Here is a 24,898-nt window from a genome sequence, read left to right as displayed (position 1 = left end):
ATTCAAACGTGCTTTCGCGCGTTGACTGGCGCTGAGCCAGAGACAGACGCACTCAGTGCTGTCATATATCACAACTATTGAGTGTTTTCAACCACATAATGTTTATTTTAGGTTTCAGACACTTAAATACACATAATTACTAGCAAAACAATGATTTTGAATTTGTAAAAAACACACTGATGTCTATGGAAGCGGCAATAATTCTTCTTCCTTTCCATTATAATAAGACAACACTTTTATTCATATCAGATACACATTGTGTAAGTAGCTTTACATTTTATCCTATTCTTCTCCCAGTTCACCGGCCACCTACTTTCATGTATTTCGTGAGAAGTGGAGGAATTGACGTGTTGTAAATCCAACAGATCCGATTCTCTGAACTGTGAAACAAACTAACATGGCGCCGCCCATTGCGCATACAGCTCAACTAACGCGATCGTTATAAAGGTGTTTAAACAACAAAACACTTCCACTTGCACATATTTGACAATCGGAATATCAGTGTTTCATGCTATAGCTAATACATTTGTGTATATTTTTAATAAAAAAGGAAAAATTACATAAAAGCAGATCATCATTCATTCAGCGCTGTGTTGTAGTTGCGCTGTGCCACGTGACAAGCAATGACGCGTCACCATGGAAACATTAAAGTGACATGTTCTAAATAACGGTCGCCTTGAAAAACTCACGCTGGGGGGTCAGTTAGAATATTTTAAACTTACGTGTGAAAGGGTTAAAGAAGAGGGGTAAACCATAGGGGAGTCATCATAATTCATAAATGGTGTCAATAAAAAAAAATTGTGAACAACCGTATTGTGTCTTTCTTTTAAATGGCCCTTGGAATTTTAGAAAAGGGATAAATTGTGTTTGTCTTCATAAAATGCTGTGTAGGATACTGTTTTGTAGCTGTACAAAACATAACGACCAATAGAGAATGGTACTACAGCTAATCAAGGATCCATATAATTACACGGTAGGCTACTGTATGTCTAATGGGCTAAATTTGGTTAATATCTGAATGTAACTATAAATTCACAACAACATATTGCACTCAGTCTTCCATATAAAAACCTATGGTGAATAGGCCTATAACTGCATTAGGTCATATACTTTTCATAACATAGTTGATCCAACTGTGTATTTTTAAATTTTCAATTCACAAAAACACATAGTCTTCTGTAGGCTGAGTGAAGAGAGTGAAGCCCAACTGAATAGCTAAAGACATTTTAATCCGTGCAGATCTAAACTGTAACGTTTATATTTAAATGAACAAAAAACAAACAAAAAAATGTCTATGTACAGGTTATTCATGTGTAAGAGTCGATTTATGTTATTTTGAAGTATATTCCCCTACTGGACGCATCAGGAACAACAGGGGCGTAAAACTCCAGGTCTGCAGCCTCCCCATATAGCTTAATTCACACTAATGATTTCAGAATCTTACAACTTTTCCATATGGTAGAGTTTGAGTTGCAGGACAAAATGTGAATGTGTAACAGTTTCCTAAAACATGCATAAAAACTGTTCTCCTCTTTATAAATTCCAGTTAAATACAAGCACAATGTGAAAAATGTATCAACTCCATCTACAGGGCACCAACAAATATCCTCTTATGGTTCAATTTGCAAGAAAATCTAAAAGCATTCTTTGAAAAAAATATATGTACAATATGTGTGTAGGCTTTTTCTTTTCTCAGGGAAACATTAATAATATTAACAACAGATGACGATCTAATTTGCTGGACGAACCTACCACTTTCCATTAGGCTTGGTTGAATTGCAATAGTTTAAATGTGTCCCCTGTACAACCAACTGAAAAAAAATGTTTGCATCATTGAATCAAACTAAGCAAATTTTACTGGGAAAAAAAGAATCCTAAAATAAGTTTACAAGCAATGAAAATAAATAAATCTAGTTTAAGGCCGTCTAGCAGCACCACATTTTTAACACTGTTAATTAGCATCTCATCTACAATATCTTTGCAAATGGATCAAATATGACAATCTCCAAAACCCATGGCTTGAGTTAGAACAGGCAGTAAGATTACCATATCTGATGTTCCATCCTTTCCTTTAAAAAACAAACAAACAATCAAACAGCAAAATCTTTTTAAGAATATATGAACACACCACATATCAACTTACCTATATGGAATTATCCTAATTTTACTATCAACAAATCACCACTTAATGTTTTCACGGACAAATCTTGATTCACCAAAAAACTTAACGATTTTTTTTTAGGAACAATTAATTGTTCATATTTTCACCAGTTTTTTCTTTTATAAATCCTGAAAATTGTATCACTTTTGATGTAGGGTTAAATCTACTGAATTTTGGATTAAATTTAAATGTGTGCATTTTACAAATGTTGTTGGGTAGATTGCTTTTGCTAACTCTGAAGACCAAATAAAGACACATCCAGATGACTGTTGTTCACATTCTTTATTACCAAAAATACACTGGAAAAAAATGATAACATTACAGTTTCAAATGAACAAATAAATAACTGTGAACAGAACACTAATATCAAAACAGGGCCCTTTGGACCTCTGTGCTTGAAAAGGAAAATCGCACTGAGGCATTTAGACTGTACAATTCACAAGTGTTTTCTTTTTTTCTCCGCTCTCCTTTGGCATGGAAGCATGTAACACGATGTGCTTGTTTGGAGTTTTGAATGCCAACCGTTCCTTTAGACACAGTAGAGACCTTTTTTGGTGCACTTTGGCGAGTCAAAGGTCATTTTTGATTCAATTGCTTTCCTTTAGATTCTTTTTCTTTCTGTAGTGTTTATACAAGTTGTAAAAAATAGAATTCCTCTAAAAAAAGTCAGTTTTCTACAGTATATATATATACAGCAAGTCACTAACAAAACCGTTTTACAGTACCATGTGACCGAATACATTACACAATATTGTGGCCACATTATACAGAATCTAAGATGCCAAAGCACTCGACATACTTGGCTTAAGATTTATGGTATATTTTTTGACTGAAGCTCCATTAAAGATGAGGTTGTTGAAATGGAAGGCACACTTGTGGCTGAGAGGCTGTTCTCATGATGATTACCAAATCTCACAACAATTATCTCACAAAGTCCTGCTAATTCAGATGCAGATTACTTGAAATGTATTGTGCATGTTTAGAAAAAAATACATTCCAGATGTATTGCAATTGTTCTAAAAAGAAATGTGGAATAACAGCAGGTACGACTCCAAATAAAGCTGATTGCTGGAATATAATGTGCACAGGGTGCCAATTCCTTCCCACAGACAGAGAAAAGAAAAGGGATAATCCCAAATGGTAGGTTCTCGAATCAATTTGGACTGCGTCAGCAGAGTGATACAGCAAATGAAATGCAGCAATAAAACAACATTAACTTTCTAGGAAGCTCAATCTCTCTTTGATGGCATTACTTAGAAAGCAAGTGTGCATTATGCACATAAACAACAATACACATCCTCTGAAAGAAACACTCAACAGATGTTTATGAGGCAAAAAACTGAATTAAAGGGAGAAAGCAATTTCAATACTGGTAGATGTGTCCTATCCATTTTCATTATGATGCATATGGTAACATGATTTATATGCAGACCATGTTACTACTTCTGTGACACTTGCAGTTTGAATTGTAAATTAGTACATTAAGTTCAGAATATAACAATCGTGTATGTAAATTCCTATGATTTAATCCCTAAGAGTTAATTTCTCTGATACACTGGGCAGTGTGAAGCCTGTATGAATTATGGAGGCCCTTTTAATCATGCTAATTTAGCATTTTAGACTGTTGACATACAAACATTAAGTGTAAGCAAATCATTCCTTGGGAAATATGCTGCATATAAAGTCAGACTGAAGGACCTTAAGTTCAAAGCCAATGTCAAAAGTGTAGGGGGCAAAAAGTAGTAAATTTGAGGTAGTGATAAAGCAAAATCTCAACTACTAGGGTTGCACAGTACACCAGTGCTATGGTAGTATCATAGCCCAAGCCTCAAAATACTGAAATGTTACATGTAATAGCAAAGTTGTCATGTAGCTGGTAATTAAATAATCAGTGTTCCGATGTGTAGGGAGTGAGGTTCCTTACTGTTCTTACCAGTGCCTGAATTCATGTACTCGATATTCATGAACTAGGAATGGGGAGCTGATTGAGACGCACCCGCTGACTTCATGAACCTCTGTGTTAACTCAATGTCGTTATGCTGTTATTGTTCTTTTGTGTATGCGGGTCAGTTCAGGACCGTAACCAGTTCACACTCGAATCTGATATTGGCCACAGTTTGAACACAGCGTTTTGGGTTCATTTGAAATGCTCATATTAAGTACTGATTATACAACTTTAAAGTAAACTTCAAAATTTAAGCTTTGGCTTTATAAAATCTCCCAAAAATGCACTGCACTGCAAAGGGGGGGAAAAAACATGTACAAAACTATATTATACTACAATACTATTAAAGTATATTATACTAATGTTAAACTACTAATAAGAATAACCAATATATTATATAACGACAACACTTTTGTGTGAACTGTAAATAATTAATACAAGAGAACAGCCCCTGCGATGATAACAGATCCACTCAATAATAGAGATACAGCGGTACTACTTGGTATCGTGATACTATAGCTGGTATTGTGACAACCCAATAACCTAGTACTACGTTTTTCTGGATAAATCTCATTTTAAACCCAAGACCAAGTTATGAATTATAGTTTTTTTTTTTGTTTAACACAGCAGAAGAAAAAAAAAAGATGAAAATAAAAACATACTACAACTACAATAACCTACAGGTACTCATTAAAAAAATAAGGGTATTTAAGAGTGAGAAACGTCTTCAAGTTTTGGCATTTTAACTTTGCTATAGCTTGATATGGATTTGAATATGTGTATTTAAATAATAACAATAATAATTATACAGTGATCTATCTATAGCTTTTTCTGCTGCATGTTTCCAACAGTTCATTTTTAAATGGGGCCAATTTTATACTTGTGCTGTTTCAATGAAAACATTTAAATTCATTATATAACATTTATATACAAATTTAAGATACATTCCCAATGATGACTTATTTCGCTCATTTCTGAGCGCAAGACCAATAGCACCAAAAAAGAGACCATAACTAGAAACAAATGTTCTAATTTGTATGAACACAACGGAGGGGAACATGCATATAAAATAAATTAGTTTGATAAATATCAATGCAACTGACACACGGACAAGCAAGAAAGAAATCAGTCCCTCTAAACTCAAAAGGTAAAGGTAAACGCACATAAGAAATATAGATATAAATAATATTACAGTGAACAAGAGAAGCTGCCTCATTTTCATAATGTGTAGACTCTACGATGAACAGATGAGGTATACCATGACTTCATCATTTGCATAATTCACAACAAAAGTTACTCCTCCCGCTGCTGAACTAGTACATTTTCATTTGTTACCCATTTGACTGCACTTTGCTGAAATCACACGTCCATGGTCAATAACAGAAACGGAATCTAACTGTGACATCAATACAAAGGTAAATCGATAGAAAAAAAAGAAAAAAAAAGTACGTTTTGAAAGTGTGCATGTTGCTTGTCCAAGCAGAAATGATACAAGAACGGCATTTATGAATATGTGTGTGTCACTGGCTGCTGCTGGTCTCTGTGGGCTGCTTTCCCTGCTGCTCCTTGCTCAGTATGATGCTGATCAGATCTCCCTCATGCTGCTTCATGTGCTCCATCAGCTGCTCTTTACTGGTGGACTCAAAGCCACAGATACAGCAGCAAAAGAGCAGCACACAGTATTCCATACCTGCCCGCGTCTGCCCCGAACCGCTCCGCCACGCTACAGCCCCGCCGGCCTGCTCCCTGGTGGACGATGGCCTCATGGGGTTGCTTTCTTGTCCATCTGAAGCAGAAGCCACCTCAGGTGACCGTTTGTCTTTTCTGGTCAAGACAATATATGGACGCTCCATCCCAGTCTCATGTGTTGACTTCAGAGGCATCGTAGGAGATCTTAATCCCAGGAGAAAATAAAATTGTGTTAGTAAGGCCATTACGTTTCTATAAGACCATGTCATTTGATTAGTTCTACCATCCTGTGTATGAGAATTTTAAAACAGAGAGGTTTTAAAACAGAGCTCTCTGACTTAAACTTTAGAAGCAAAAACAGTTGAAGAGTTGGCAAGTTCAATTCAGTTCTGTGAATTAGTTCAAACTGTCCATTTCAATAAAATTATTCAAAACTCTGATTTAAAGATTTTTTAAGATAAAAGTTTTTTTCATGGCAGTGCTAGTATGTTAGAGGTCGCACTGCTGCAACTACATAGTTGCCCAAAGGGTTAGTTCACAGTAATTAATTACTCACTTTCATTTCGTTCCAAACCCTTAAGACTTTCATTCATCTTTGTAACACAAATGAAGATCTTTTTGATGAAATCAGAGAGCTTTCTGTCCCTCCATAGACAGCTACACAACTGAAACTTTGACGTTTCAAAAAGTTCATATAGAGACTGTAAAATTAATCCATATAAATTGAGTGGTTTATTCCAACGTTTTCTGAAGAGACTCGATCACTTTATATGATGAACAGATATACTTTAAGCTTTTATTGACATTTAAACATTGATCAGCAAACATAAACAGCTCAACCGAACTTGCTTGACGCGCGAGAACAAACCTCATTGGTTCTTGCGGAAGCTCAAACGTGCTGCGTAACCCAAGAATTAACCTCATTGGTTCTAGCACGTCAAGCGAACATGCCTGAGCTTCCGTTTACAACAACTGATGTGAGAGTTGATGAACGTTTATGTGAATAAAAGCCTAAGTTCTTTCTGTTGATCATATAAAGCGATTGGGTGTCTCTTCAGAAAATTTGAACTGTTCTAAATTCATAAGGATTAGATTTACGATATCTTTATGAATTTTTTTTTAAAGAGTCAAAGTGGTAGTTGCATTACTGTCAATGGAGGGACAGAAAGCTCTCAGATTTCATCAAAAATATCTTCATGTGTGTTCCGAAGATGAACGAAAGTCCTATAGTTTTGGAAAGGAGAGGGTTGAGTAATTAATGACATAAGTTTAATTTTTGGTTGAACTAACTCTTTAAATTATGCTGCCAATTCTGTTGCGTATGAGAAACATAAAACGGTAAACGCACCAAAAGCAGAACAAAACAGAGCAACTCATTGGAACCGCACATGGACCATTTATCAGCTCGGCCCAATATACAAGGCAGCACGATGGACCGATCTCGATCATGCGACCATTATTATACAGTGAAAACAGGAGAATCAATGTGGCGTGAACAATTCAGCAAGAGTGCTTTACTATCCACAAATCACCAACATTTACCATGGATTTACTATAGTAACACTGACTGTAACCATTGTATTTTGGGAGAAATATTGTAATTCATATTGAACGTTATTATATTCATATAGTCATATAATGTATTAAATGCGTAATTTCAAATTTCATAATGGAATGAAATTTAAAAAAAAATGTTACCGGTAGTGTATAAATAAAATTTGTTAAATATATTTTTTCTTGTGTTTATTTACTGAAAAATGTAGGAAAACATGCAACCCTTTAAATTTCAGAGCAGATATAAATACCAAGAGATCAAATATTGTCAAAATATTGAGAAAGGTTTATTTTTTTTTTTAGCTACATCAAGCCTTAAGTGGCAGGTCTAAAATAAAATAAAATCACACAAATATAATTCACATCACAATTATACAATTTTACCAATATAACCTCAACCTAGAGTCAAAACAAAAAAAACAATCACATAAAGCAATATATATTATAAAGGTCCTTCCTACCGGCTACTCTGAGAAATGGCTTCATTAATGGCCTTGTTGACTTGCTCATAGTTGTAATTCTGATCTCCAGCATGTTTCCACATGTGGGATTTGAGAGATGGTGGGTGGCTGCACACGTAACCACACAGCGAGCACCTGTAACACAGAATAAGGATGATCATCCATCTCCACCTGCTGTCAAGTTCTGTACACCAGCTCTTCCAAAGTGATTCTCACCTGTACTGCTCCAGCAGCTGCATGGCTTGGTGTTCCTGTGGATGTCTTTTCATGTGGCTCTTCAGGCTATTCATATTAGTTGTGGCGAAATCACAGCTGCAGCACCTAGAGGGGTCATGTGGCCCAGGATAAACAGTTAGAGCAGCACAAGACTGTAGTTTCAATAGAGACCTTCTGGAGCGCCTGTCAAGTGGGGTCAGCCATTGTTTGTTTGCATAGTCATTTTCTTTTTTCTAATCGGCTGTGTGTTTGAACATTTGAAGGCCTGCGTTTGAAGACCATTGAAAGTGCGTTTATAGAGAGGCTGCTTGCGGCAAATGCAATACATTGCAGGGCTTGAATGGATCCTGTGGCTGTGTTAAAAGGACACTTTCTCTCAGAAGTTCCTTTTGAAATGATCATGGGTGAACGGAACTGAAGCAAGACATGTCAGAACAGACAAAGAGACCATAAAAGGCTCCTTGAGGTGTTTATGTGAGATTGCATGTGATCGGGTTTGTGTATGTGCGCTTGCATTGAAGCTAACAAGATATTGAACATTTTCAGCATAAGGCCTTAACACAATGAGTGCAGGCAGCAAATACTTATCCTGAGCAGCACTGCGCTCTTGTGGTGATAACTGGTAATGCTTTCATTTCCAGCCAAATTTATCGAACTACAAAACATCTCATGCTTTCTGATTTGTTCTCCTTGTGTCATGTATAATTTTCAACAGAATACATTTCCAAAAACACATTTCTAAACATTTAGCTTTATATTCAATGAGAACGTTAAAAAACCAAACCTGTATGGTTTATCAGAGTTGTGGATTCGCCGATGGTTGCGCACCCCAACATACGTGGAGCTGGTGTAGTCACACACATCGCATTTGAATACACTCTGCTCACCAACTGAATCAGAACAATAAAGAGAAATTGTAAAGAGAAACACACACGCAAAAAAAATGAATGTCTCTAAGTTGTTAAATAACCACGAGAACCATGTTGATGGAAAAGGGGTAAATGATAATCACACATTATTATTAATGTTACAGTTGGCATGAAATTAAAATTCAACCTATTTTGTAAATGCATGTTATACGTTACATATTACATTGTAGGTTTAATAATAAAAAGTAAAAAAATATGTTTGCCGGAATTCTCCAATCATTTAAGAACCGCCCCTCCACAATTGACTGCAACTTTGCATACATTGTTGAGTGCAACATCCATATCTCAAAATCCATTCAATAATCAATAGATAGAACAAGGCCCCCACCCTATTATTTAAAAAAAATAAAGTGTTCATTTTTGTTTTATTTTTTGTGCAGTTGTGAACTGTTTTTTTTTTTTTGGTTGTGTGGTATAAAAGGTATATTTCATGCTCACACTCATCTGCCATCTTGGCTGACTCTTCAACGATTGCTGAGCTTTCAGCGACGTGGGTCAGTGTCTTACAGATGTCGTCTATCCCATGCCCATCTCGCTCGTGGTTCCTCAGCTGACTCTGAATGAGGTATTAATAAAACCATCATCAGTGCTTCATAAGGAGGAAGTTTATTAATAACGCATCAGTGGAAGGGAGAGCAGTGCAATCCAATATAAGAAACTCGTTACGTTAATCTATATGGAATAAAATTAAATCTTGCTCCCCATTCAGAACAGTTGAGACCTGCTTAAACATGTACTGCCTACCAGGAAATGCAAAGATAATTCAATACAAGCTGATTGTGTATATTTATTTTAAGATATCAATTTCAAAATAGAAAAAAATAAACATAGTAAATGGGCATTTGTATTTGATCTACTGCTATATCAAAGAAATGTATCAAATAATTCAACTTCTAAAGCATAGTTATTCAATCATTCAGTCCTGCGTCATTAAAAATGCATTTAGTTAAAGAATGATTGATGTCCAAACCTGTATGACTTCTTTCTTCTGTGCAACAACAACAACAACAAAATTCCAATTTGATATCTGGAAAGTTTTGAAACAATCTTCAAATCCTCTTTTGTGTTGCACAGAACAAAGAAAGACACAGACAAACAGCATGAGAGTAAATGATTACAGAATCATTAGAACCAAATATTCTAATAATGACAAAAGGCAAATACTGTTATTCGCTTCAACAAGCATTTTAGAATAAAAAAAACGAAGGATTTTTTTAAATTATTATTTCCACTAGACAGGTTTATTTCTCTCCTCACCTTGTAGTAGAACCTCTCTGTGCACTGCTTGCAGCTGTACATGCGGGGCTTGAAGTGGTGGATCATGTGACACTCCAGGTCCTTGCTGTCACAGGCTATATGCTTACAGATGGGGCACTGGTAGGGCTCTCTCTGTCTATGCACACGTAGGTGCTGCTTGATGTAGCCCTTGTTTCCGCTGCTGTACTGGCACAGTCGACAGTGGTAGGGTCTCTCACTCCCAGCTATATATTCCACTAGACCGTCTGTAGAGGAAACTTCGGCGGGCACAGCAGCACCCCCAGGAACTCCACCAGAATGTTGGCTTTGGGCGTTGTCCTGCAACTCCTTCAGAATGTCCTCATCTGAAGTGTTTTGGTCAGAACGCTCTTGCAGCCGCTCAATGACTGTCAAAAGAGACATGCTGATGCCGGCTTTGGAGGGTCCTTCGACCAGCACATCTCGAGAATCTTTTGAACTCTGGAGGCCAAGGTTAAGTAGAGCAGCTGGCTCTCCAATGGCACAGGTGAGCTCTCCTGAGGACACCTTAGGGTTGGCAGTGTCTGCAATCTCTATAATTTTCTGGCCTGCGTCAGGGCTTTGCTTACACAGGTCATGGACACCTTTCACAGTGGTTTTAATAAGCTCCGGGGCCCTCATGGGCATGGCCACCAGTACCTCGGCTGCTAAAGAATGCAGCCTTAGAGACTCAGAGTAAGTCCTTCTCCGAATCGGTGGCACATTTTCATCTGAGGGAGATCCTGAAGACACAGTCTCCTCCTCCTGTTGTCGATCTTCTTCATTCCAGGTGATCACAACCTCCTCCTTTTGTTTGTAGTATACGGGCTGGTGTTGGCTCTCTAACTCTGGCTCCTCGGAGGCAAGAAGGGTTTTGTCTCCTCCTACTTCTGGGCTGAGGAGCAGAGGTTTGCTCGACACCGGTTCCTCAGCACAGGGAAGGCGTTCCACAATGACGTTGACGTGGCCGGCGCTGTTGCCGCTGCAGCTGATAATCTTCTGCGCAGAGGACAGGAGGCTGTCGGAGCTAGCCTGTTGACTCTCAGTTTCCAACTCCAGCTCCATTTGTGCCTCTGGTGTCACCTGGACCTCCATCAAGGGCTCATCGGGGTCTTTAATAGAAAAAATGTGGCTAATCACTGGCATTTTGCTCTCCACTGTTTTCAAAGCTGCTGTCTCCCCATGACACTTCCTTTCTGGTGAGGCACACAGCTCTAGCTGGAGGCTAGAGGAGCCGTGCATCGTCTGAGGTTTTCCTCCAACTGCTGCGAGGACTACAATGGTATCCTCTTTACCTGCTGGAACTGAAGGAGGACAGGAGCTTTGTAAAGTATCAGGACAGTCTGTCTCGTCTTCAAATATCGGGTATGAGCAGTCAACCAGGCCAGCGTGTTTCCATGCATGGGTCTTCAAATTGCGCTGCTGTCTGCATTCATAGTTGCAGATAAGACAACGGTACCTACCCTGCTCAAAGCTATACCATTTCTTCGGCGTAGACGTCTTCTCTGATTCTAAGTTGCTTGCCTTCAAAACCGTCATCCCTTGGTGAACCCTCCTAGCCAATGCTTGCTCGTCTAGGATGGTTCTAGCATGGTCGCCCTCCTCTAGGTGGAGTCTTACGTGTGCCACCAGCTCCTCTTGATGATTTGAAGTGAACTGGCATTCTGAGCACATGAGGATGAGCTCACTGTGCTGCTCGTCATGCTCCAGCAGGTGCTCTTTCAACAGCTCCAATGTAGGTGAGATAAATCGGCATATACTGCACTGGTAACACGTAACTGTCCGAGTGCCTTGACTTGAAGGCTCCAGTGCGAAGACTTGCCCAGGCGTGCTGCTGGGTGCTGGGCGCTTCTCCCTTTGCTCTCTGGGTCTCTTACAAGGTGTGGCTCCTTCAGTGCAGTCCCTGCTGTCTGGAACAGGTACAGATGCACAGGTCATCAAGGGTCTCTTTTTCCCAGAGACGATGCATCTTCTGGGCCTCTTCTCCACAATCTTGCTGAGCTTCTCAATGACCTGAATAAGAGAGTCAGCAGCCTGCTTTTGCTGCTGCCGTTGCTGGTCCTCGCCACCATGAAGACGTCTGTCGGGAATAAAGACTGTATCCTGCTGGCCTCTAGAGTGAGGCACTAAGACAGCAACACCACTGCTGTCCTCCATTCCTGAAACATGTTTAAAAAAAAATAAAAAAAATATGTGAATGAAATGGCACAACTGAGCAAACAGCAACTTCCAGCTTTCTGAAAGTTCAGAAATGCTGAGTTGGAGAATGTTTTTAAGCAGTAGTAGACGTAACAAACTATTTTTACGTTGTCACAGTACTTGAGTATTTTTATTTGGGGAAACTTTTACTTCACTGCATTCCAAAGCATAATATCATAGTTTTTAATCCACTACAGTTCACAAATAACATGTCTTTCCTTGTGTATCTTATAACCAGTAGGATGGAGTATAGAACTGCAAAATAAATAATCATTCATCAATAAGTTTTGACTGAAGTAAAAAAAAAAAAAAAAAAAAAAAACATTGTATATATAAAAATAATTAATACTTTTACTAGGCTATATGATATCTGTACTTTTCATACTTTTTACACTAAATTTTATAAAAACATTTCGTTCCATATTATTTAACGGTGCCCAATTCGCTAACATGCTGGTTGTTTTCCATTAACCTGTTAAATCAGTTCTTAAATCGCACGCACTGAACGATTAATTTGTGACAACAACTCACTGATTCAAACTATCCAGTCAAGCGGTTTCTGAAGTAAAAAAAAAACAAAAACAATATATAATATTTTACAATATATAATATTTTATTAAGGTATAGCCTATACTTTTACTGCAGTACTTGATTTGTGTACTACTTCCACCACTGGTTTTAAGATGATTAGCTTTCTGGGTGTACAGTGGAAGAGACCCTCCATATATATTTACAAGTATAGCCATTACTTCACATACCTATAAATATCACCCACTAGTTACTGCATAGTAAATCAGCCATTTTTTTTATGTCAGATTATATGATTTAGACTACATGATTTCATCACACAAGAGTCTGCCTGTCAATCTCAGTAATCAAAGGTCAATATTTCTGAATAACTTAAGTTGCCCAGGGATTTATCGATACAACAGTTCTGTGTGGGTTATGTTTGTTTTATAAAATTGTAAACATCAGTAAAAGGGCTATGCAGTTAATAGAGGTCCCCTCTGAATACACTCAGCTCTCTCGCTGTGTGCAGCTACGCAACAGTTATGACGGTATTTAAAAATTCATATTGTTTGCAATAATGTCAGTATGTACAGCATACCTTAGGGATATTTTTATAGTACCTGAGTGACTTCTGTACTTTCTTCAACTTGTAAGACATTTCCTCATAACACTTCTGCATTTTGACCAACAGTTAAAGGGAAGTTATAGCGAATAACACTGAATCAAAACAAAGACACGTGCAGTATGAACATGTAAACACATGCAATTATTCTACAGTAATTGAAAACAAGGAAAGCCTGGTGTGCTTTTTCCTCTTCCAAATGAACTTCCAATTTTTTTTCCCTCTACAATAAAAGTCGACGGGGTCCAAAACAACATTGGGCCCAAATTACTTTCACGGACACATTTTTCACTATCTTTGTGTGTGTGCGTGTTAAACTTTAGAATATAAATGATACAGGAACAACAGGAGGTTGAGAAAATGACGACAAAATTATACTTTTGGGTAAAGTGTCCCTTTAAGATCAATCAGGCCTAACTTTATATGTTGTAAAAGTGAAATATTCAGATGGTGCTATGTAATGGGTTTGTTACAAAGTAACAGCAAGTAACAATCAAAAGGCAAAACCGACAAGAAGAAAAAACGGAATGGTGAAGGGGTAAAAATAAACACATGCTGTGTGTCTCTGTGCGACAGTATAAAGATGTGACGCGTTGACGGATGTTTAGAGACACAGACTGACTGATACTCAACGCGTGAAAATCAGTCTCAGTCAATCGGTGTGAGATAGTTGAGCTTAAGTTTAGCAGAGAGTGTGTGTGTATTTGAGAACATGGTGTCCGTGATAACCGTGGATACGCAACGTGAGAAAGGGGCAGGACGTTTCTGACAACAGCAGCACACACATGGACATTTTACACTTCAACTTGAGCTGTAAAAAACAACTATGCCGTTCAATAAACAACTCAGAGTCATGCGACTGTCACAACCATCCAAACGCTACTTACTGATGCGGCAGTTGTGTCTGATCTTTGGCCTCGGTGCCCGTGATGCGCTGTTTTTATTCCAGGGGTGTAAAAGTGCTTCACTCTGGACTCAAAATGGCGAGAATGGAGCGCCGATCACGTGACTCACTGCAGGTCATGTGACCGTGGAATGTGACATCAGCCAGAAACACCTGCCACCGCTTGAAGACCACATTGAGAAAAAAGTGCTACATCCTTTTTGTAATTATTTACTCTTCTACTTTATGTTCTGTATGTTTGTGCTGAAGTACTAATTTAAGAATTTTGTGCATTCATCGCAATTTATTCTACCGAACCGACGAGATTATGATCTATTTATTTTATAATTAAATTATGTAGGTCTGCAGCTTTTTGTAGATTTTGAAGTGAAAAGTAAAGAGCCTTAAAGTAAGATGCTTCCCTAATTGGAGATGATGTTGATGCTTGTGCTTGATTTTTTAAATATTATTATTTTAATAAAAATTTGTATTTAAGATTTATATGAATTAAATGTATATTTCAAATATCTTCATTAGAAGAATTATTAAATGTCGATACATCTACTGTAGTTTCTATTATTATGTCATCTCTTCAATTAAAAATACAGGCCTAAATATATATGATTTAAAAAACAAATTGACTTAAATGTTATTTGTTTATATTTGTCATAGTTTATGCACTTTCCTCTTATTTACTGCTGTCTATTTTTTTTACATCAACCTTCTTTTTGGACCTTCTTTTTGTTAATCAATCCTCTGCAAACACTGCAGGTGTCATGCGGCATCTCCTTAAGAGCTTCAGAAGCTGGGCCCTCAACCAGGTGAGAGAGTGAGGTTAGTTCCCCATTACTGAAGCTAACTGTAGAAAATTCTCTGGCACTCATGACAAATATATTGTACATAAGTCACAATCCTTTGCCATCGAGTAACTTACATTGTACATACAGTATGTACTTACACTTAACTTACATGAAGATCGCCATGTACTTTATCTATTTAATCTAAAATTTCTAATTTAATGAACATAGAGTAGGCTACTTGAGCAGATTTATTCAACATACAATCAAAGTGTGTTATTATGCCATCTCTTCTATTATAAAAGCTCCACCAATGAAAATTGTTCTAAACAAAGCCACATAAAACCATTGCAAACAGAAGCTGTGTTTTGTTCCTGAATGATTTAGTTGTGTCCCAAATTATGAACTATACTATACACTATGTAGGACTGTCCTAAATGGCACACTTCATATGCACTTACAGAATGCTTCTCAAACGGAAGCCTGAATCCTAGAGAAACTGCATCCTTCCTAGTCCAGTCCGTTGGAGGCTTGTAGGCTTCTCAGCAGGTGCTAAAATGAGACCATAGAATATCCCATTTGTAATTTTAGGTTTCAGAAGGGTGCTCGCGGGTGCCCCATTTGTGGTCAATATGCACCCTCGATGCGCACTTTTGCCGAGCCCACACTGAAGCGAGCTCTGCAGCAGACTTCTCCCCAACAGACAAAGCACTGTTACATCACGAAAGTGCGGACTCACATTCATAATTTTTTCAAAACACTGGGCACAAAATTCTCAAATGTTTTCACAATAGTTCACATAGCCAACCAAAACTTTAATATAAGGACAAGCCAATTGCAACTTTATGCATTGGTTTTACATAAAGCACAAAAATGTATGTACCATTTTTCCAAACACAACACAAAAAACTCTTTCGTTTGTTAAATTTTAAGTTGCACTTGGTTTGGGTCATTTAGGACAGGGCCGTACTTTACCGTCTAGTGTATAAATGTGATAAGGTTTTTTTTGTCATTCTGACTGCCTTTCCCCCTCTGCTACGGAAGGAAAGCTGCGACAATTGAGTGCATGAAGTGTCCAACATAAAAAAAGTGTTCAACATTCCACACTTTGTTTTTTCTGTTAAATATGTGCACCATTTAGCTATTTAAAGTACATCTAGTGAATAAGTATGTGAATTGGGACACACCTGTAGTGTTTTTCAACAAATTGGATATCGATTCAATGACTAATTTTAAAAACATTTAGTTTCTAAATGAATCAGTCACTGAAATATGACTAATTCCCTATTATATAGTAGGTGAAAAACAGTAGGCCTACTTAAAAAGAGTAGTAAAGTATATCTGAATATTCATAGAACAGTAGGGGAAAAGTGACCTGTTACTTCAACCATTCACATCTGAAGTTCACATCTGATGAACAATTAAGTGTTCAGTGTTTCCCAACCCTGCTCCTGAAGGCACACCAACAATGCATATTTTGCATGTCTCCCTTATCTGACCCATATATTTCTGGTCTGGGAGTCTGTAATAACGAGCTGGTGAGTTGATTCAGGTGTGATTGATTAGAAAGAGTTGGAAAATGTGTAGTGTTGGTGTACCTCCAGGAACAGGGATGGGAAGCATTGACTTTACTATCCCATGAGGCTATGGAAGAGAAGTTAAGGGAATAACAGTGAATCAACTGATGCCGCAAGTCACATGACAATGACAACATGTTGAATGTATGTACAGTGTCGTGAACAAACCCGATTGTAATTGTAGCTTGTATGTAGGGCTGGGTGATATTACAAAAAAATCAATTTTTTTTTTTTCAGAACGATTGACCGATTCCCGGTTTAGTGCTTGTCAACTTAACGTAACTAAAATATGATTCAACTAACATTCTCTTTATTAACCATCTAGTTTAAAAAAGTATAGTATATTCCAAGTGCACCACACCTGAACATGGTGTAAAAGTAAAACAGATGACTTGTTATTTGTTAAAAATGTTTGCAGAAAATATGCATGAAATGTGAAGTGAAATATTTTACAAACTTTTCTACAAACAAATATTTCTTAGCCAAAAAATAACAGCAAAAAATAACACCAGTAGGCTACTATTAACATCAAATGCTTTGTAAATACAGAAAATAACAGCACCTTTCAGTGTCATCATGTGGTTGGATAATTTTCTTCTCTTAACTGCTATCATTCTATTGTCAATATATCTAATAGTAATGTTTCAACATTTTTATTAAAAAACCTGATTTCTTGTTTAAAAATAATAACATTGTGGAAACATTAAATGTGAATTCATCGAAAAAATCTGAAATATCGCCTTGCCATACTTGTATGCTATCAGTTTTCTGTCTGTCAGTCACTTCGAGATAATGTCGACTGACAAATGGGGTCTCAATTGGGAGCCCCAATCCCCTCTGAGTTTTAGAAAAATGACCAATGAAATTGGCGAGTAGAATTTGCATGACAAACCACTCCACAGTACATATGGGTATATAACATGGCGGCATGCATCTACTCATTAGATTTTTGCCAGAGCTGGAGATCAACAAAAGGTGCATTCAGCTGTGCAAGCTCTACCCTGTGCAATGAACTCCCTTTGAGCCGCTAGAGTCAGTCAAGCTTAAGATCTTGTCTCTAAAAACAGCGCTCCTAACCCCACTTACTTCCATCAAAAGGGTGGGGGACCTGCAGGCATTTTCAGTCAGCGAGTCGTGCCTTGGATATGTGCCCCAAGTTCCCACCACTCTCTTCCAGGACCAGGTGGTAAACTTGCAAGCACTCTCAATTTGCCCACTGGATAGTGGTTGCCATCGCCTTGGCGTACCAATCCTAAGATGTGCCGTGTCCCCTCGGAGTGAGGGCTTACTCCACTAGGCAGACATCTGCATAGCTGCAGGCTGGGCAACACCTAACACCTTCGAGAGATTCTACAATAGCCGGGTTGAGCCATTTTTTCCCGTGTGTTGGTTACAAACAGGTAAGTGTCGGGAATGTCTCCCTTGCAGCGCCATTCCCCTCTAAGTAGGGGATGCGAGCACCTTCTATGTTCTCGATGAGAGTCCCCTAGTTGGTGAGCCCTGGACTGAGTATCCTCCAGGTATCTTTCCGGCAGTCAGTCGCAGTGGAAGTGTCCAACGCCAGGCCCAGTACTTGAGATGCATGCAGGGTCAATCTGTGTCTTTCCCTAGGCAGATTTGCTCTGGCCCATCTCTACATCTGTAGTAGTTCCATGCCTTTCCGTGTAGGACCTACCCCAGAGATTCTTCCATATGTAGCACTGCCCCACTGTTCAGTCCATATGTGTATTTCCACATGTTTCCTCCTTATAGGTAGGATGTGGCCTCTGTAGCGTCCCTCTCCTCCTGGACTTGGTACACTTCCCCAGCGTTAAACATATTAGTCGTGACTGAAAAAGAAACATGGGAAGAGAGCCAATCGAAGCACTCTTCCATGAAGAACATTGAAAAGCAACAGCAGCTAACGACCGTCTCCATAGTAAGCCCCACCCATTCCACCCCATACAGCATGGAGGACTAAGATTTGGGGCTTATGTGGGGCGCTGAGTAGGTTACGACTCAGCGAGAGCAGCTGCCAACAGGTTGCCAGCTTCTGCATCGCTAGCACTCATATCACAGTTCAGTGGTTGTGGTGCTTTCCATAGTGACCCCATTTGTCAGTCGACATAATGTCAAACTGCAGTTTATTGACTGCAGCTGACTCAGGATCCTCAGCAGTTCTTGTTTTATTGGACCTTAGCACTGCATTTGATACCACTGACCACACAATTGTACTATCAAGGCTTAAAAAAGTGGCAGGAATCCATTGTATAGCTCTTGCATGGTTTAAGTCCTTTCTTTCTAACAGATTTTTGTTCTGTAATTGTCTATCAAGAATATTCACAACCTGTCTCTTTGCTTAATGTGGTTCCAAAGGGGTCCATTCTCGCCCTGGTTGTGTTTTCTTTGTATATGTTACCACTTGGGCCAATTTTTTCTAAGCATGGAATCTCTTTTCATTTCTATGATTTCAAGTTTGAGAAACAGATTTACTCTGTGGTTAAGTCCTGTTTTTATCACTTGAGATTAATAGTGAAGTTGAAACAATTTCTGTCCATGCGTGATCTGAAAAAAGTCATTCATGCTTTTTTATTTACAAGATTAGATTACTGCTAGATTACATAGCAGTAGATTACATACTATACGTATGTTGGTATTATAAATCACTGCTTAAAGGGTTAGTTCACCCAAAAATGAAAATTCTGTCAGTATTTACTCACCCTCATGTTGTTCAACCTCGTAAGACCTTCGTTCATCTTCGGAACACGAATTAAGATATTTTTGATGAAATCTGAGAGCTGGATCACTCCTCCATAGGTTTCTTCAGGGATTGAACTTGCCAGCCCCGAAAAGTTATTAAAAATATTGTTAAAATAGTCCAAGTGACTACAGTGGCTCAATCTTAAGTTTATCACACGACGAGAATACTTTTTGTGCGCAAAAAAACAACAAAAATAACGACTTTATTTCAACTATTAATTTCCTTCTCTGTGGGCCTCGAGTCAGTTAATGTAGTGTAATTGCGTAGAGCTACGTCACACGTAGGCTCACTATTGGACGACGCTGGTCATGTGTGTGATGCGTGTGACGTACAACAACAGAAGCTTACGCTATTATACTAGTGAATTGACTAGAGACCTATAGAAGGAAATGAATAGTTGAAATAAAGTTGTTATTTTTGGTGGGTTTTGCGCACAAAAAGTATTCTCGTCGTTTGATAAACTTACGATTGAGCCACTGTAGTCACTTGGACTATTTTAACGATATCTTTAATAACTTTTCGGGGCTGGCAAGTTCAATCCCTGAAGAAACCTATGGAGGAAATGATCCAGCTCTCAGATTTCATCAAAAATATCTTAATTCGTGTTCCGAAGATGAATGAAGGTCTTACGGGGTTGGAACAACATGAGGGTGAGTAAATACTGACAGAATTTTCATTTTTGGGTGAACTATCCCTTTGACTACTTCCAACTGGTCCAAAATGCTGCTGCGAGGTGTCTGTCACTGTCTCATGTCCTCAGCACAAACCTAATGAGTGAATGCCATCTTATCTACCCGAATATACGAGGGAGAATAAAATATAATACTAAAGTCCCCCTGTGGTGAAAATCAGGCTTCTAATGTTGTTATGTCTATGTGGTGTTTTTGATCTGCTTTAAGAAAAACTATGTGCAAACTCATAAGTCAGCACCGTTACTGAGCATTTTCTCTTTGAAACTGCAGTGAACCAAAGACAGTCTCAAAAACGCGGTTTGAAATCGCTGGCATAAATCACAAACTACCTTGTAACCAATCACGTCAATGTGTGATCATCAACGAGTGAATCTCTGAGCTGGTGGGAGTGAGTGGAGGCAGGGCTAATTTGCATATTCATAGAACTGCGTATACTAAATGAACGAAGGGTGTAGAGTTACATTCAAGCAATTGTAAGACATTAAGACATTTTTTTTCAAAGAAAAAAACGTTTGTAATTTTGGTGATCAAAGATGAGTTTTAAGGGATAAAATGATTGACAACATGGGGATGAACAGGCTAGCAATGTGTTATGTTAGCAGGCTAAACAGTTAAAGAACGAGAAATATTTAATTTCATATACACAATCTATATATTTGTTTGTTAACCATTATAAGTTACACTATATGCATTATGCAGGCCTGTTCTAAACGACACACTCCATATGCACTTACAGAATGCTTCTCAAACGGAAGCCTGAATCCTAGAGAGCCTGCGTCCTTCCTAGTCCAGTCCGTTGGAGACTTGTAGGCTTCTCAGCAGTAGGTCCTAGAATGAGATGGTCTAGTAAGTGCGCATGGCTGCATAATACAAATGTTTCCATCCCTGCAGTCACAGGACAAAAGTACTATCACAATTATTATTTGAAAAATACTTTATATGAAAAAGCTTTATTTTATCTGACTTTCTGTTAATGAAGTACAATGAAGTGGTCCCCCAGGGATTGTCATTGCACATTGCATGTGATTGCATAGTGCAATTGAATGAGCTCAGTGCCGATTCATTTTCTGATAATTATTTTTTGGTGAATTGAAATGTGCACAAAGGATTGTTGGTGATTGGAGGATGTGAAGGATACACTTGATGTATCCTTAAAAAATAAAGCAAATGAAGGACGTGAAATGAAAGCTTATTGTTAGTATGTTGAGCAGTTAAAGAATGAGGAAGATTTAATTTCATTTACACAATCTATATCTTTGTATATTTGCAATTTATAAGTAACAATTTAAAAGTATTTACGTAGTTAATATTACACAGTCGAGTGTGTAGGTGTACTAAATAGAGTAACCAATAAAAGCCTTTTCAGCCAAAAGAAGTGTGGACCTATTTGTGCTCAAATGTAAAGCCCAAATGTAAATTCACAGATGACTTACAGAGACAAATCCCGTGTTTTTGTTTCGGTTGGGATCCGTGTAAAGCAGAATGCTGGACATGCAAAGCTGGCACATACGTGTCAGTGTCAAATAAAGGTGCTATAGCGACCTAGAAGCCCACATAAGGAATATATATATATATATATATATATATATATATATATATATATATATATATATATTATTCTATTGTTACGGGCCAAACGTTTAAAATTAAAAGGATGTGTTACTTTATGCATTAAAGTACAATAACACAGTTGCAAGGTTGTGAATGCATTTGTCAAGTATTTTTTGATGCATTCACCCCCCATCCACGCCCCCACGTCCTCTTTTCTGAAAACTAAAATATGGTCACCCAATACTATATAGAACATTGTTTTTTAACAGGAAGTTCTTATTCAAATGTAGGACATAATAAAACAGAATGCAATTTCGGATACAGCAAGTGTTTTGAACTAAAGTTGTAATGACTCCTACTGTATATAGGACAGTCACTTGTCAGCGTAACAATTACAGAAAGAGTCACTGAACAGTCCTCACTAGTACTACTATGCAGAGAATCTGTGGATCACACACACAAAGACAAGTGGAGTAGTACAAACACTGAAAAGTTCCTGAAACTACCATTTAGATGCAAGGAACTGAAAATAATTGTACGTTAAATAAAAAATAGAAAGAAAATATATTAAATAAATAGTTTAAGCAATTAGCATATTTTATAGATAAATACAAGTTTAAGTTATAAGCAAAAAAAAAAAAGGTTTAAAAAAGAACTGCAGTGTGCAAACTGCATATGATGACATCAAGATGTACAGTTCCACTGCTCAGGTTAGATATCTGTCATTTTTCTTTGTGCCAGGAAAAAGCAATTCACCTGTTGGAAATAATAACAGGTGCTAACTGTAGTGGATTAAAGCCTGCAGGAGAAAAGAATAATGATTCATGTTGTTAAGAAAATTACTTCATAATAGACTGTCTGGTGAATCAGGAGAAAAAGACTGCATGGAGGATTTTTACTGTGCACTGTTTGACAGATTAAATGACAGATTTGCTGTTTGTCATAATAGACAATATACTATGGACTCGAAAAAAAAAAGTGATATTCACTACCTACTGTACTTAATCAGCGTGTGATTTGGAAAAACATCCAATGGACGTGACGTTTTCACAGACAGAATTCAAAGTAAAAAGTTGCTTTATCATTATGCTTGGAAGGAGATTCAATTAAATGCAGTGAGCCACAGTGCAGAACATTTAAAGGAATCATTTAAAAAAAAAAAAAAAAAAAAAAAAACTTTGAGAATTCTGTTCACATACAGTAGATCAGGACAAAAGATATACAAAAACATCCATTTCATGTACACCAAAAGTACTGGACCCAATACATGGGTTTAGAAAAAGGGCAGCATAAAAATAATAAAATCACATGCATTTGTTCACAGGTTCATCTCTCGTCTTTATATGTTAACTGTGATTTTCAACGGGTGTGATGCACCAACATTCAAGCTGAGACCAGAGTGTTTTTCTGCCTGTGAGCAGATCAGCAATTTTACAGAATTTGCCAGGAAGTTCAGGTAACTTTGCAATTTACAGTTAACAGTTAGTGACTCACTTTATAAGTAATTGTGTGAGCAAAATCATAAAGAGTGTGCACCCTTTTAGGCAATCTAAAATAGCTTTTCATAATGCGGTGCTAAATGGATAAATACCCAGTGCATCACATCCAAAGAGAATTTAGTCTGCTTTCCAAACAGCAACCCCTTTGTTCTATTGTATTGTGTGAGAGATTAGGCCTCTGCCACATATCAAGTGAAATATGAATTAAATTATCTGCAAAAGAGAGAGAAAGCAAGAGAGTAATAACAACACATTTGTGGCATCATTTCAGGGCGCACGGAATAAGATTTGGTCTCCAGACTCACCCGGCCCCGGTGATGCACGGTTCCAGAATGGACACAGCTGAGGTCAGTGAGGCGAGAGGAGGGGGCCACTAATGCACACTTTGGATTTATTGTTTTAATTAAGTGCTACGGCATTTCATCATAAACTGTTTATGGACATAAGTCCACCGGTGCAAGCTATTGTGCGAGGGGAGGAAGTGGGGGAGGAAAACAGCTTGTTTTGTTTGAAAACCATTCCAGTCCTCTGTTCTCCATAGCAGCTGTCAAAGTGTTTCATATATTTGATACATTAAGTATGTTTTGACATGAATCATAGATGACTAACGCACTTATTGCCACAGGTCGGATGTGGCACTGCGCAGACCCCCCAAAACAACAATTCCCCGACCACAAATCCTTTCGAATGACTCCAGGTTGTTGTGTTTATTTGTCTGACTCCTCTGTATGTTTTCCAGATGACATGCATGCTGGGGAGTAGATATTGATGGCAGCCTAAATGTGACAGTTGTGTTTGCTGAATGACGTGCGAGGAAATACAAGTTGTTCTTGCAGCTCCTGGCCAAATTCACCGTAGAGCTGTGATGGAGCAAAGAAATAACATTGATGTACGATTAAATGTTTTGAAATGGCGTGTAGGGGGGTCTGTGGCGTGTAAGAGATATATAGAGTGACACAATCTATCCGGACCAAGCTACAGTAAATAAACACACAGGTCATTCGCTGTGCATTATGCATTTTAATGGAGCGGCATACGGGTTGCTATCAGGGCTTGAGCCTTCTTGTCTGAGTGTTGTGGGCAAATGTAACGCCCCGGCACCGCAGCACTTGGTCAAATGGCACATCTGTCTTGTTCTTTGTGATTTCATTAGCTCTAATATCTGCACTTCCTATTACCCCAGCTGCCTCTCATTCAAAGGCACACAGGCTCGCTTCTCTAATGCAGAGTGACACGCGATATACTTTCACTCACACATTACGCGTTAGCCCGAAGCAAGGCCGCCTGCTCCTTTGAAAATGTTGGAATTAGGTTATTTCTATTGAAGTATTAAAGCAATTCTTCAGTTTAAGCTATTATTTCATAACTTTTTTCTCTCTATTCCTGTTTTTTTTTTCCAGGCTGAGAGTGTGATTGAGAGGGAAACAGCGATTAGGGTTCCCATAACCTCCTTATTATCCCCTCTGTCCAAACAGAGCTCTGAGACAGATATACTGTGTGAGGATGACATTATTATAACACAACAATCGGTTTAATTTCTCTAATATCTCAACAACACCAGTCCGAAGGCTAGATATTTTGTGATGTGGTGTCATACTTGTTCATAATGTAGTGAGGGG

The 24,898-nt window shown here is 38.1% G+C and overlaps 1 protein-coding gene and 1 long non-coding RNA gene across 3 annotated transcripts; one reads left to right on the top strand and one right to left on the bottom strand.

The window, feature by feature from the left end:
- Window positions 1-2,428: 2,428 nt before the first annotated feature.
- Window positions 2,429-14,590, bottom strand: znf507 (zinc finger protein 507). The gene is made up of 7 exons (XM_077229304.1): window positions 14,428-14,590; window positions 10,213-12,368; window positions 9,394-9,511; window positions 8,811-8,916; window positions 8,027-8,131; window positions 7,811-7,945; window positions 2,429-5,999 (listed from the first exon to the last, which is right to left on the bottom strand). Exons 2-7 carry the CDS (start codon window positions 12,364-12,366, stop codon window positions 5,627-5,629), a joined length of 2,991 nt encoding a protein of 996 aa, XP_077085419.1. The 5' UTR covers window positions 12,367-12,368; window positions 14,428-14,590; the 3' UTR covers window positions 2,429-5,626.
- A 628-nt stretch (window positions 14,591-15,218) lies between these two features.
- On the top strand, window positions 15,219-24,220 carry LOC143737613 (uncharacterized). Of its 2 annotated transcripts, XR_013203680.1 has the most exons (4): window positions 15,219-15,244; window positions 23,105-23,236; window positions 23,551-23,626; window positions 24,019-24,220. It is a non-coding gene; the product is annotated as an uncharacterized LOC143737613 (long non-coding RNA). The 2 variants fall into 2 exon arrangements; XR_013203679.1 differs by lacking the exon at window positions 15,219-15,244 and having other exon boundaries at window positions 22,984-23,236.
- The last annotated feature ends 678 nt before the right edge of the window (window positions 24,221-24,898 follow it).

The sequence above is a fragment of the Siphateles boraxobius genome, unplaced genomic scaffold (genome assembly GCF_051911475.1).
Source record: "Siphateles boraxobius isolate OS27281-9 unplaced genomic scaffold, OSU_SipBor_1 130, whole genome shotgun sequence".
NCBI classification, from domain to species: Eukaryota; Metazoa; Chordata; class Actinopteri; order Cypriniformes; family Leuciscidae; genus Siphateles; species Siphateles boraxobius.
The sequence above is the reverse complement of the archived record's forward strand: the minus strand, read 5'-3'. Positions and strand labels throughout refer to the sequence as shown.